The sequence below is a fragment of the Alligator sinensis genome, unplaced genomic scaffold (genome assembly GCF_000455745.1).
Source record: "Alligator sinensis unplaced genomic scaffold, ASM45574v1 scaffold210_2, whole genome shotgun sequence".
NCBI lineage: Eukaryota > Metazoa > Chordata > Crocodylia > Alligatoridae > Alligator > Alligator sinensis.
The window spans coordinates 843,941-858,940 of NW_005841946.1; the positions used below are offsets into that span (position 1 = coordinate 843,941).

The 15,000-nt window shown below is 43.9% G+C and overlaps 1 protein-coding gene across 2 annotated transcripts in view; it reads right to left on the minus strand.

Moving 5' to 3' along the window:
• The window catches only part of CERS3 (ceramide synthase 3), a 73,338-nt gene that overhangs the window by 20,486 nt on the left and 37,852 nt on the right, over window positions 1-15,000 (minus strand). For both annotated transcript variants that reach the window (XM_006020068.3, XM_025199533.1), the window contains exons 8-10: window positions 14,421-14,549; window positions 12,140-12,246; window positions 11,215-11,371 (exon numbers count right to left, since the gene is read on the minus strand). In XM_006020068.3, coding sequence (XP_006020130.1) covers window positions 11,215-11,371; window positions 12,140-12,246; window positions 14,421-14,549 — 393 coding nt within the window. The remainder of the gene's footprint in view (window positions 1-11,214; window positions 11,372-12,139; window positions 12,247-14,420; window positions 14,550-15,000) is intronic.

Sequence of the window (15,000 nt, forward strand, 5' to 3'; positions counted from 1 at the left end):
AGGAATTAATTTAGGTACTGATTTCCCATGACTGGGGTGTGCAAGCCATGCTTTTTGTGACTGGCTAGCTAGCTTCCATCTCCACACTAAAGAAAAAAAAGCTAATGTCCCAAAGGCTCTCTCTGTGAATGGGTTTGGAAAGTTCCCAGGTAAAAGTAGAGCTGACTCGTTGTACCTGAAGTCTGGCCTTCCTCCCTAACAAAGGAAAACTCTCATCTGATCTTGTTCTCTTAATAAAGCACCCTGATTTGGAAATAAAAGATCCATCTGTTAATAACTGACAAACCTTACTTCTCCACACCCATTTTACAATAATAAAAGGGAAATGCTGCTAATCCAACTCAGATCTCTGCTCATGCGTAGCCTTCTTCCACAAGAACTCCAAATTCTAAACCCAATATCAGTGAATGCTCATCCTTGCGCATTCAGAAAGCAATCCTTAAAATGTCCAGCAAACCTCCCAAGTCAACAGGTTCACGACACTGTAGTTAATCCAGATGGTCATTATCCTTCAAAATAAATTATTACTTTAAATAAGACTTAATTATAGCGAGGCAAAATTCAAATCTATTGTGGTCAATTATGTTAGTGCTAATACTCTGATTGCAAAAAAGTCACAAGGTTACCCAGCCTCATTGTATTTAAACATAAACCAACCTATTTTGTCTATGCAAAGAAGACAAAAACCTATTTCACTTGAGATCTACTGCAGCTGAAAAGCTGATGGCACAGAAAACAATAACTCTCTTTTTAAAGAGCATCTCTGAATCTAACAATATTTGAGAGAGACAACTCTTTTTACACACCATGGACCAAATTCTTGTCTATGTATAATGCTATGCAGCTCTGTGAACTTCACTTGAACAGTGCCATTTCACCCTTGCAAAGAACAAGAGATGATAAAAAAATAAATAAATCAGCATTTTTATTTTGTGGGAAATTCTGACATTAAAAAAAAAAAAAAAAATCTATCTACCTACCTACAATGAACTGAAATCAAGCGTTCCACAGAAATAAAAGGTTCTTTTCACAAAAATGTCTCATGTAATAAAAAAGAAGCAGAAAAAATCGTAAGGATGCATTTCAGATGTGTGGCTGGCAAAAGGTAATAGCCTTCTTTGATCATATTCAGACTGACTGTGTGCAGATCCATCTGGACTTCTGGACTATCAGAAGCAAAAGGGACTAGTCTCAAGTGCTCTCTAAAAGACAGTTCACATCTTCGCAAGGTGTTAGTGATTCTGTAAAGATTAACTTTTGCCATAACTTAATGGAAGAAAAAAGCAGATGAAAAGAAAAAAAAAAAATATAAGAGCCTACTACATCTCTTGACAAATTGTTGGTAAGCATAAACATTGGGCATCCTTTAAAGAAAAAGCAGGACAAAACAAGAGACAGAATAAGAAGGGCGGGGGGGTCTGTGCCTTGAAGGATTCACAGGATAAGGCCTTACCCACAAACCAAAGTTCAACCTCCTGTACTCTACCAGTATACAATCCCACCAGTGGTAATTCAGGTTACCGGCCTATCTTATTATCCATAAAGAAAGAAGAACAACGTAGGCTGGTATGAATTGCTTCTCTGCGTTTTACCAGGGCATGTCTGCACTGCTAAGGGACTGTGTTGTGGAGTACCACTGGCAGGTCTGGTCGCTATACACAATATCCCAAAACAAGCACAATATAGCCCCATGGGCTCCTTTTACACATGCAGGTAAAGCTGCAATTGGATCCAATGTGTAATCTTCACAATCACACGTTAGCTCCAATCATGCCTTATTGGCAGTGCAGAGGGAGCCCGATCCTGGGCAGGAGGAAGCAGGGAGGGGGCTCTCGCAGCAGCTGCAATCATCAGGGTTCGGAGGCTCCATGCTGGGCCCCGTGCACCAATGTGTCAGAGCCCCGTCAACTAGCTATAAAGGTAGTTAGTCAGTTTGAGGTCTAACTTTATAGCTGGTTGGAGCTTTTTTTTGTGTGTGTGAGATAACTACTTGGCAAGTGCACCTGGTTTTAAGCCAATTGTGCAATTAACCAGTTAATTGCATGACACCTGTAGCATGTCAAGGGGTCCGTGGAGACAGTAAGCTTATCACAGTGGTTCTCAAATCAGGGAGCCACAGCACCCTGGGGTGCCATGAGACCCTTTCAAGGGCTTGTCTGGTAAACCTAACACAGGCAGAGACATCCCATCTTGCCACTGCTGCTTCCCATGCTGAATCCACACGTGCCTCCTGCAAACAGGAGGTGCAGGAGGCAGTTCTGTCTGGCCGCGGCAATGGCAGTTTGGAGAGAGCGCCAGGTGAGGTCCACTGATCTATGGTTTTATCTCCGGGCTGCTGCACCCCCACTACTGCATTAGGTTGATCCGATTCAGGGGTGGGCTCCTGCTAGCATTAGGTTTATCTGATAAAATAGTTAAGCTGAGACAGTACTGCATCAGGTCTAAGCCAGGGCTCTGCTAAAGTCAGAAAGAGCTATGGAGGGAGCCTCGAGTTAAAAAAAAGCTTGAGAACCACTGACTTATTGGCATGAGTCCAGCACCACTCCAATGCAGCTCCATTACATCCATTTCAGCACAGGACACGAGGAGCAAGCATTCCAGGTGTTGCTAAAGTGCTTTCCTCTACTTCAGCCCATAGGCAGGGAAGACACCACTCCCCAACCTTTACATCCATGCTATGGGGTTATACAAGTATCAGTGTATTGGTTAAAAATAGAAAACCCTCACCTCCCCCCACCCCGCAACTAACTGACCAAGTTACCCTGGTACTAGAAGTGTGTAAAGCTGACCAAAAAATACGGAGGGCAAAGTGCAAGCACAGTTTGGGGTGGAGTTATCCTAGCAAGTATTTCACAACCCTTATTTCAACTCTGACGTATTGATTTCTTAACTGAAGCCATGCCCAGACACTCTTGCAAGAGTGCGATCACTCCCACTGTTCCCACGGGATTTTTGGCTGGGTGATGCATGAGCAAGCACTGAGAAACGGTATGGCTCAAGATGCTCCAGCTTCAAATAGCAGAGACAAATATAACCTCCCACTGATTCAGGACATCAAGGGAACACTGCAAATGTGGCAGTAGTGCAATTTAGTTATGGGAGTCATATGGCAGGTTTTAAAGGCCAACTTCCGTATGCGAGATACAGCTCTGAAAACCCCTGGCACACCTATTAGCACAGTATGCTTTACGTGCCAACAAGGACCAAAAGGGAAGAGTGGCCACTGTGAACCCCAATCTGGATTAAGCTCTTTGCAAGGCTCGTACACAACACTTTGGAAATAAAGGGAGCGACAAGAGGCCATTTTTCTATTACATTAAGGACCTGATCTGCAGCCCATTGAAGAAAATGGAAAGGCTCTCTTGGTCTTCTGCTCTGAGGAGATTTGTATAAGGCCTTTTAAAGCCAGCTGAATCACCTGGATTCCCTACCCAGGGTCTGCAAGCAATGTGTTTTGTTCAAGCTTTAAAGCACTATTGTCTCAAGACCCAAACACACTGTGCAATGGTTTTAAAATATACTTTACATCTTAATTTGCCATAATAACGTGGCTGTAAGTTGCTGTCACTCGCTTTCTCTTTCTGACCCTGGAAATAAAATGTTTAATCTCCCCGGGACTTTCCAGAAGAGATATTTTAAGTCAATGCATATGTACATACTTCTCCATATGTTTTTTCAATTTGCCCAAAATATTCTCATATGTGCAGACATGATGACTAGACATGTTTCAGTGGTGCTTGAAACCTGATATAAGTGGGTAATTTAACCATGTAATTTGGACAGCATTACAGAAACACACTCTGCTTCCTAGCAACAAGTCCTTGGCCATCAAGATGGCAGGCAGCAGCTCCTCATTTCAATTCCCTGACCTAACTTGAAAATAAATAGTGCTGGATAAATGAGGGTTTTTTCCCCATGCAGAAGTGACCCAAGAAAGATGGTTATGGGGCTACCCTTCAGGCTTGTATTCAGGTGAGGAGTCCTTTCCATGCTCAAATAGTGGCACAGCAGCCAAGTGAGAAAGGGGCCCGATCCAATTTTATCTTATTTAGATACCTAATCTAGAACAAAAATAAAGTGTGCAAGAAATGCAACTGTTCTGCTCAATTCAGTTCTCACCCATAGGAATGAGAGATACGAGATATGCACCAGACTGGTCAGGCTGCAACAGAACAGCTGTAAGCATTGCTGAACTGGCCTCTGGGATTCCTCCTCCCCCAAGGGTCCCGGGGTGATGCAGACCAGCTGCTGGGGCTTCTAGTGCTCACTGGGCCACCACCTCAGAGGGCTTGCTGGGACTACAGGACTTGGCATCAGTCTGTATATACCTGTCTGAGCAAAAGTAGTATGGCTTAGTGGTTAGGGCACTTGCTGGAGACTCAGAGGACCTGGTGCGGGTTCCCTGTCCCACACTAGGCTTCACAAATGCCCCTTGGCAAATCACTTAGGAACATGAGCAATGGAGAGACTATTTGTAAAAGCACTACCCTCAGAGTGTCATGAGGACAAGCTACATATATATATGTACACACACACACACACACACACACACACACACACACACACACAAAGAGTGAGCTTTTCAGATACTATGATATGGGGAGTGGGGGGCACAAGGACCTAAGCAGAATCATAGAAAATGAGGGTTGGGAGAGACCTCAGGAGGTCATCCAGTCCTCAAAGCAGGATGAGCCCCAACTAAATCATCCCACCCAAAGCTTTGTCTAGCCAGGTCTTAAAAACCTCCAAGGATGGAAATTCTACAACCTCTCTGGGTAACCTGTTCCAGTGTTTTACTACCCTCCTAGTTAAGAAAGTTTTTCCTAATATCTAACCTAAACTTTGTTTGCTGCAACTTGAGCCCACTGCTCCTTGTTCTGTCATCTGCCACCCTAGTCTAGCTCCGTCTTCTTTGGAAACACCCTTCAGACAGTTGAAGGTTTGCTATTAAATCCCCCCTCAGACTTCTCTTCTCCAAACTGATTTATTTAGTCAGTCTTGCTAAGTCAGGCCCTCCAGCCCCCCAACTATTTTTGTTGCCCTCTGCTGGACTCTCTCCAATTTGTCCACATCCTTTCTGTAGTGGGGGCCCAAAACTGGGCACCGGACTCCAGATGTGGCCTCGCCGGTGCTGAAGAGGGGAGAAGAATCATTTCCATTGATCTTTGGGCAACACACCTACAAATGCAGCCCAGGATGCTGTTAGCCTTCTCTGCAACAAGGACACACTGCTAGCTCATATTCAACTTATTGTCCACTGCAACCTCCAGGTCCTTTTCTGCAGAGCTGCTGCCCAGCCAGTTGGTCTCCAGCCAGTACCAGTGAATGGGATTGTTCTGTCCTAAGTGTAGGACTTTGCACTTGTCCTTACCAAACTTCACGGGATTTCTTTTGGTCCAGTCCTCTGATTTGTCAAGGTCTCTCTGAATCCTAGCCCAACTTTCAGCATATCTACTACTCCCCCTGGCTTGGTGTCATCTGCAGACCTGCTGAGGGTGCACTCTATGCCATCTTCCAGGTAGATTCTTTGCTCCTTGGAGGTGGCGACAGGTTAGCTACTAGAAATTTTCACTGCTGTTCCACTGACTCATGGCACAGGACCTGCAAAACAACTGCCTCACAACCCGGCTGTGCTGAGCACTCTGGCAGCTGATGCGGCTCTGTGTCGTTAAATAATACCAACATCTTCCTCCCAATTCAAAACTGACTTTGTTTTTTCATTCAAAGCAGTGAACAGTTGTTTCAAGAAAAAATGTCCAAAATGGGCTGTTTTCTGAATGAATTCCCTTAGTCCTGGGCTCAGGAACAAAACCTAAAATGAGGGCAACGGTTTACTGGTATTCCACTGAAGCAGCAACCGCTATTTGCATGGAGTATGTGTGTAATAAATACATTGGTATAAAAATGCTGTCTTGAAAGCACCATTCTTTTAAAATCCAGCTTTACGGCTTTGGACGTGCAGGCTGACTTCACAGCCAAGTTTGCCACCGCTATGGAAAACAGGCTCCACATACAAGCCAGCTGAAGTCATCCATGCTGAAAAGGACCAGGACTGCTGCTGCTACTACTGGAAAAATGGAATTGGAAACAACTTTTTCACAGCGCTGTATAAGGAATCAAAAGTCCATGCTGAGAATGCAAGCTTGATGCCTTTCCATTTCTTATTGATGACTAACTCAAGGTCATTTATCTCGGACTAGACCAGTTCTGTCCCCTACAAAGACATATCTCCTGGAAAGCCTGGGGGACCGCACTATGTACTATATGGATACCTGCACTGCCATTGCGGTTTCTGAGCATGTGGTTGTAGTGCACTCATGGCACCAGTCAGGAAAGATGGGGAACTGTTTACCCAGCTGAGGAAGAGAAGTTCTCTCTTTGATTTCAGGAGAAAACAGCTGGGTGAAAAAAGGCACAGAGCACTATTTCAACCCCTGCATATAACAAACACAGAACGTTCAGGGCTGTATGGTGGCAAACTCAACTCTGCATTTGTTACAGCCCGTGTTTAGCTATCTATAAACACGTTTTGTGCAGAATCCCATTCCAGACATCTACAAGTTTGTGATTTGCAAGGAATTTGTTTTCTCCATCTTTCTGTATTAAACATTTGCTTCCATTTATACTCCTTGTTTTGCTGATTAATGCCGAGATCTACCTCCGCTGCAGACTTCAACGCAGACTCAGAATTTCACAAGCTCCTTACGCTCTATTTATTAGTTCCTCTAGCAATGAGGACATTTAACCAAGTAACATATTGTTATCATTATCTGTGTGTGCGCGTCTGTATCCTACATAAAGAGGAGAAAACAGGACTTAGAGGGGGGCTTTCCATATTAAGGTTGTTGGTCCAATCGTACAGAAACAATCAGTCCAATCTGTTTACATATTTCAATCCTGCCGGTTGAAATGCCGTATTTTCCTCGCTCGTTTATGATCCATTTTTTTTAAATTGAGCTCATCTACCCCAAAAATGCAGTTCAACTGACATCTCGCCGTACTGGATCAGCATTCTCAGACAAGGGGAAAGAGGGACGAAGGAGCCCTACCCATAACCGAGGCTTTGTTCACACTTACCTGCCTCTGGTGGCAGAAGTTGTAGCAGTAGATAGGAGCTACCACCAGGAAGCTGTGGGAGGAATGTCTCCAAGTACCTTCTGCTAGCCAGGAGGCTCCTTACTCCATTGGCAGGGGGCGAGTAATTTTGCTGACGGAAGTAGGTTTCTTCCGGTGCAGAGGAGCTTTGCGGGCAGAGGCCATCAGAATAGCATTGCTGGCAGAACTGGCTCAGAGATTAGGCTGCACAAGCAAGCTAGCATGTTAAGAACCATGACCTTAAACAGACCTCAGAAAGTACTGCCCTCTCTCAGACTGTCCTCTTAGTAAGAGTCACAGAAACCAAAGGCAAGGCATCACTCAGTAGAGAACCAGCAATCACTGCTTGGTAAGAGAGATCAGGAGAAACAATGCGGTTTGCAAACCCAACCAGGAACGACTGCCCAGCTAGCGAGACAGAGGAGCCACTAAAAGTGAAAGATACTCGGGTTTTCAATACAAGAAAAAAAAAATAAGTGAAAAAATGTTCTTAAAATTCCCTCCAACCTTGCCCTTGCTAAAAGCTACGAAGGAAAACTAAACATCAGTGTAGGAGGAGGGAGAGAGAAACCACAAATAGACCCAGTCTGTGGGCCACCTGCCATCATTTAGGAATGAACAATAGTGCCATATGACACATGACATAGAAATGTATGGTAAAGACCTACCACGAGCAAACAACTTTGGATCCTCCGTCCTGCCAATAAACTGAATCAATTATGGGATCTCTGAGCAATCCCTTTGCATCAGTTAACTGGCAACCTCAGAGCAAGCAGATCTGGTATACGGGAGCAAGGTCTAGTGACTACATACTGTTCTTGTTCAATATTGCATGATACAGAAATAGAGGAATACGAAAACTAGACTGGAATTGAATCAGCTACTGCAAGATGATGCTGGCTCTTTGTAGGAAATGTTTGTGCTGGTTGGTTATGGAGAGTTCTCCACATGCCAGACCAAAATGATAGACATGATATCTATGAATGAAGTTGGACGTCAGGCCAGGATACATGCCTATTTGTCAGCAATGAGAAGTTTCTAGGGAAGGTACTTTATTCTTCCCTTGTTTACATAATGCCAATATCCAGAATAGCTATTGGAGCCTGACTCAAATAGAAATCTTTCCATCGAGGTCAGTGGGCAGAGGATCAGGTCATTATAGAAAATGATGGGGTTCACACCAAAGGAAAGCCAATGTTGTGTGTACTGAGGTTTTGGCTAGCTATTTCTGGGGTGTAAGTTGTCATAATTGTCCTTTTTTATTCTCAGACAAACAACAACAATATAAAATGGAATGAGATATTCCCATTCTCCTAAAATAATATGCACCATTAACAGCTTGAGAGAACTGAACTCAGTGGCCTTTTCAGTTTCCTAGTTTCGATCCTTAGAAGAAACAGTATTCTCAAGACTGCAGCATGAGCTTCCTCTAAACTTCCAAAACGTTAAAGGCAGTTTCTGTAAATTACCAGGTCAAATACCACAGGAGCCGTTCTTTGAAGTCCTTTTTGCAAAATGCTGATTGTGCTCCCCTTAATTAAGCTACTCTGAATACATTGCACTGTTTATAACAGTCCACCTGGAAATACTGCTGCATAAGGCATTTAAAAAGAAGTTGGCTATTAACAAAGAAGTCTCTGCAGTTGTTTCAGACAGGAATCTCCCATATGCAGGCGAGGTAGTTTATAATTTTATATGGCTCACTGGACTCATGCTGGTCATCTGCCTAGTGGTGACCATCATTCACTGTGAACTCTAGAACGAAACTCCAAGACAGAAGGTAATGTCCAAAGGGTTTCAATGCACTATACAACTAAAATCTTAGTCACAGGTAAGATAAAATGTGGGTTTTGAATTGGGAGAGGCCCAAGGGAACATCTTGACTACAGGAGGCTTCACTATTTCATTTCAGAAGTGTACGAATCAATGAACTGCCGCATTCAATCATTACCATTACACACTCATTCTGTGGCTCTGGAGCTGAAATATATTAGTAGCAGAATATACGTTATTGGTTTATCTGTCTCTCTTAAGGAAGGATATTAAAATAGAGGTGCATATATTGGTTGCATATCAGATCTGCCCCAGTAAAAGGAAAATTAACATTATTGGCAACTGACTTTTTTTTGGCCAGTGTAGCTGATAATGTCATCAATAAATGCCACATGCACTGGTGACAGGGAGCTGCTCTCCACGCTGCCAGGCTGCATTCCTGTAAATCAACTATTGGATTGGTATTAGCCGATATGGCTGGTTAATATATGGCCACTGGTATCGGCCAAGAAAATCTGTATCGGTGCACCCCAAATATTAAAAACTGTAAGTAGAGAAAGAGGAAGTGTCTGAGGAAACAGCAGAACTTGTTTACCATCACGAGCAGTTCGACTGTTATGATTATGTTCTTTGTCACTAGCTTTCTTATCTCTCAGTATCACCTGTAAAGATTTGATTAATTAAAATCACAAAAAATTAGGGTTGGAAGGGCCCACAGGAGGTCATCTAGTCCAACCTCCTGTTCAAAGCGGGACCATCCCCAACTAGATCGTCCCAGCCAAGGCTTTGTCTAGCCACGTCTTAAAAACCTCCAAGGACGGACATTATACAACTTCTCCGGGTAACCTGTTCCAGTGCTTTCCTACCCTCCTTGTGAGAGTTTTTCCTAATATCTAACTTCAACTCCCCTTGTTGCAACTTGAGACCATTGCTCATTGCTCTGTCATCTGTTACCACTGAATGCAGTCTGGCTCCGTCCCCCTTCAGGTAGTTGAAGGCTGCTATTAAATCCTCAGTCTTCTTCTCCAGACTGAATAAGCCCAGCTCCCTCAGCCTCTCCTCAGAAGTCATGTGCCCCAGCCCCTGAACCATTTTTTTTGCCCTTTGCTGGACTCCAATTTGTCCACATCCTTTCTGTAGTGGGGGGCCCAACACTGGACACAATACTCCAGATGTGGCCTCACCAGTGCTGAAAAGAGGAGACTAACAGCATGCTGGGCTGCATTAGTAGGAGTGTTGCCCAAAGATCAACAGAAGTGATTAGTCTTCTCTGCAACAAGGACACACTGCTGGCTCATATTCAGCTTATTGTCCATTGTATCCCCAGGTCCTTTTTTGCAGAGCTGCTGCTTAGCCAGTTGGTTTCAAGCCCATACCAGTGCATGAGATTGCTTTGTCCTAAGAGCAGAACTGTGTACTTGTCCTTACCAAACTTTGTGAGATTTGTTTTGGTCCAATCCTCTAATTTGTCGAGGTCTCTCCAAATGCTAGCACTACCCTCCAGCATGTTGACTACTCCTAGCTTGGTGTCATCTGCAAACTTCCTGAGAGCGCACACCATCCCATCTTCCAAATTGTTAATGAAGATATCAAACAAAACCTGCCCTAGGACCAACCACTGGGGCACTCCATTTGATACCAGCTGCCAACTAGACATTAAGTCGGATCTGAGCCTGATGACACTACCAGTTTTCTATCCCCCTTAGTCCATTCATTCAGCTTGTATTTCCTCAGATTGCTTGCAAGAACGTTATGGGAGACTGTATCAAAGCCTTACTAAAGTCAAAGTATATCACATCCCATGCTGTCCTTGCATCCACAGAGCCAGTCATTTTGCCATAGAAGGCAATCAGGTTGGTCAGGCATGACTGCCCTTATTGAGTCCAGGTTGACTGGTCCTAATCACCTTCTTTCCCATTCCTCACCTTTCCTCTCAGTCTTTGCAGTACCAGCCCACTCCACTTTGTAGGCCAAGTGACAACTGTTTCCTAGGTGTCCACTATTCACTAAACTGCACCGTAAAGTCCAACATTCACTAAGCTGTGCTAAGGTGCATCTTAGTTTCCATTATTACAGCATAATAAGGCACTAGTTTCCCCAAGAGCACAGCACTGGATGATCCCAAATTCTTATTAAAATCTGGCCATAATATTACAGTGGGAGCTTGTGGGTGCACAGAACAATTGAAAACCTTCAGGTTTTTGGTGGGTTTTTTTCTTTTTTGGTACCAAACAAGCATGGCCCTAAGAGCTCAAGGAAAATGTAAGGATCAAAGTGTAAATTTGTCAAAGATACAGTGCAGTTTTTGGATTTTCACGCGTTTTGGCATATACCAAGATTACTTACGTGTACGAAAATGAATTTTCTCAATACGTTCAAAATTAAGCTGCCCCAGTAAAGATGTAGGCCCTGCAGGACCAGTAGCTGTCCATTGAAGAGGAAATATACTATGACTGGAGTTGTGGAGTAGTAAAGGGGCAGAACGATTGTAGCACGCAGGATCCTGAAAAACAAACAGTATTGCTATGAAACGAGGAACACACTCCAAGTACCACCTGTACTATTTATAATTTTTCATTCCAAGTCAGTTAGCTAAATCACCTGGCTATTTCCTGAACATACAAAAAAAAAAAAAAAAAAAAACTCTGAAGAGACTAGGAATTTCATCAACAGATCTCAGCTCTACTGATATATGCATCTTGCTATTAAAAGACAGCTTAGGAGCCAAGGAATTTTAGCTTTGAATGAAAATGGTTTGGAAAGGTTTAGAAATGTTCTATTATTTCCGTATGTGGGGTTTCGTATAGTAGGGATGTTATAGCCTCATGCCAAAAGCTTTTCTAAAAATCTTTCCCATCTATACAATTGGTCCAAACAAGAGATATCACCAAAATGCCCAAGTGACAGCAACCCCACCTTGTTCTGACACACTAACTTTTCAGCAGAAAATACATGCTTCTAAATAATATTACATTTAAATTATTATAACATCTTTAAGTAACTCTAGGCCTTCACTCAGATGGTCATTATTTAGATTTCATTGGGTATAATTTTAAAGAGTGAAGCTAAAAATTATGATTTAAACAACAAAAATCAATCACTATTTTTATCTTACCAAATATCTAACTGGCTAATCATACTGTAGTATTAATAGCTGGCTCCTGAATCCATATAACAGTGGGTTCCTTCCTATTTTTCATTCAAACTTCAACCAACTTTTTGGTGGAAAGAGAATGACCTGAGAAGTGCAACTAAAACAAGTATTACTTACCAAAAGGGGAAAAGGATGATTCGTGTGACAAAAAACATCACAGAAAAAATGATGAAGAGGACATTGCAGGTTCTCTCCCACCGGGCATAATTAAACATTTTGGCTGCCTAAATTGAAAACAAAAATCAACCCCACATATAAAACAAATCTCAAGCTTTTGAAATAGTTCCTCTTTACATTCTCATAAGTGTGGCTGACATCTAGATTAGAGATAACTCCCCCTCCCCACTCCAGACAAACATACCAACTATTTTAACATCATTTAAATAAAATGGGAACAAAATATTATCTGTGTCTATGTAGCTCCTTTCATCTCAAACAAAGGAATTTGTGTCAAAGACCTAAAAAACAACTCTCTGATTAGGAAACAAAGTTAGTGGTTCACAATATAGTCCAAGAATTCCTTTCCTTAGACTTGCAACAGGTTCAAAGAGGCTGCAGAGAAAGATAACAGAAGAGCTGTGGGGCCCGCCTGCACAATCCAGCTATGGGCGTGAGAAAAAAAGTAAGATGAGGTAAGCTAAGATGTGAACCTGTGATAACTGCCTCTGTGCACACATTTGCCCTGGGGGAAACGCAAGCTTATCCCACTTTCCTCAAGGGATAAGCTGCCTTGCACTTACCCTAGAATAGAAACAAACGGCACAATTCCTCTGTAGTAACTGCCAGGACGCACACTCTTTTGTTGTGGTATCTCATGGTAACTTGTCTGTATGCCCATGCCCTCAGGATCATCCCGAAGTTGCTCATGTTTAGCCAGCTTTTGGCATGGCTGCACCAGTGCGCCCCCTCAGAGGCAGAGGGAAGGCAGCTAATGTAATCCACAAAGAACTGGTTTCCATTACCCTTTCATGTTTTTGGTCCTGGAAATGCCTGGCTCAATCTTTGCAGGGGTGGCCAGTGCAGCAGTCATCACACTGCAGTCGTCACCGGTTGTGACTAAACTCTATACGGCCTTTGTACATGCCACAAAATTGGCCTTCAAAGCGGCTTAAATGCCCTTTTGCACCACTTCAGTGGCATTGCTGTTTACACTGTCAGCGGTGTATTGCACGTTAAATGACTTTGGGATGTAGCAAAATAAAACACCTCTGAGGTGTTTTAGTTTGCTTCCTTACAGCTATGGCGGGAAGTACTGGGCCCCATGCAGCTCATGGGCTGTCCAGGCAGCCCACGCAGGCAGCCTGGTAGCAGCCCGTGCAGGCAGGCTCCACTGAAGGGGGAAAAAAAAGCAGTGAGCCTGATCTTTTTTTCTCTCTCCCCAGAGCCTGCCTGCCTGAGTTGTACGGGGGCCCAGTGCTTTCCTCCGCGGCTGCGGGGGGGCAGGTGCTTCCCTTTGTGGGCTGCGGTGCCCCTGGGGCCACCTGGGCCAGGGGCCTGAGGGTGGGTGCTGCCGCTGCTGCGGAAGGAAGTACTGGACCCCCGCAGCTCAGAGATCATCCGGTCTGCCGGCAGTTTGCCCTCCCCCACCGCCACTGGAGAGACAGGTAAGGATCAGGTCTGACCCTTGTGTACACACCACAGGGGTTTACTACGGTTTATTCTTCCTAAATTGAAGAAGTGTTTAAAAAAAAAAAAAACCCACTGCTTCAATGTAGGGAGAATTAAACCGAAGTAAACCCCTGTGGCGTGAACAAGCAGCCGTAGACTGCTCATTCTCTACACTCAGGAAACAACACTGATAGAGCAGCATCAGCTGTTAACCACTCAGGACTGAATCATGACTATTCCCATCATGGACAAAGCTTCGAATGCTGCATTCCGATCTCAGTCACAACGGTGTAAACCCAGAGAGAGTCCACGGAGGTAAGACCCACTTTGCATGCAACTGTGCTCTAGGAGGAGCTTCCTCTTGTACAACATGCTCAGCAGGGCAAGCCACATGGACAGGGCTTTAAGGTTCAGCCTTCCTCAGCTGCAAATGCTGAAGCAGCAAAAAGAGCCTGGGACCTATGCTCTTGGATGCCAAGCCAGACTAAAGCTCTTGCAGTTTGCTTGTCACTCCAAATGGCGCACAAAAAAACCCAAAAAGCAAATGCTAAGCAAGGGACACGCTGAATTTCTGGTTCATACTGTAGAACTTCTCTTCTCACCCATTTTCATATGTCTGAATAATTCCCTGACAAGATGGCAGATGAGATGATGCCTAGTCTATGAATTTATGAAAACAGGTCTCCTCTGGATTCTGATAGAAAGGGAATCTGCAGAGATGACAGCAAAGATTTCTGAAAACCCCCTTACTGAATACAACCTGGGCAATGCACAGTAAGTGTACACTTACCTCGAGCCAGAAGTCTGAAGCATCGTGTATGAATATCACCAGCATCCCAATACGAACGTAATTGCCACACCATGACCAGCTCATCAAACCAACGGCAATCAGATGGTGAACGACTTGGGCCATAAAATCCTATTAATCAAATAAAGACGCACGACTTAGGAGCAAAACAACAACAAATGCACCCACCCTTCTCCTGTCAAAACAGACATTTACAAAAAGAAAACAGGGCTGTGGCTGCAAGGCTGGAGGTCACACGGGGAGCGTGTGGACCTATAATGGACTTGTTTTGCGAGTGCAAGCAATGGAGTGATGCTGCCCTCTCGTGGCTGACCCATGGAGAGATGGTAGGGCCACTCGTTAGCAGGTAGGGGAGATTTTCCTGAGCTCGAGGAGCAGTTTTGAAGCAAAAGGACTAAGATTCTGATTTCAGACCATATGTGCACAATTTATATCATTATCTCTCTACTTCCATAAGCACGGGTTTAATATAGGGGAGAGAGATGCTCCTTGCTATAAACACCCATAAAGAAACAGGTGTGAAAGCCTAGCTATGGATGCACACAGAATATTAGAGAGATGA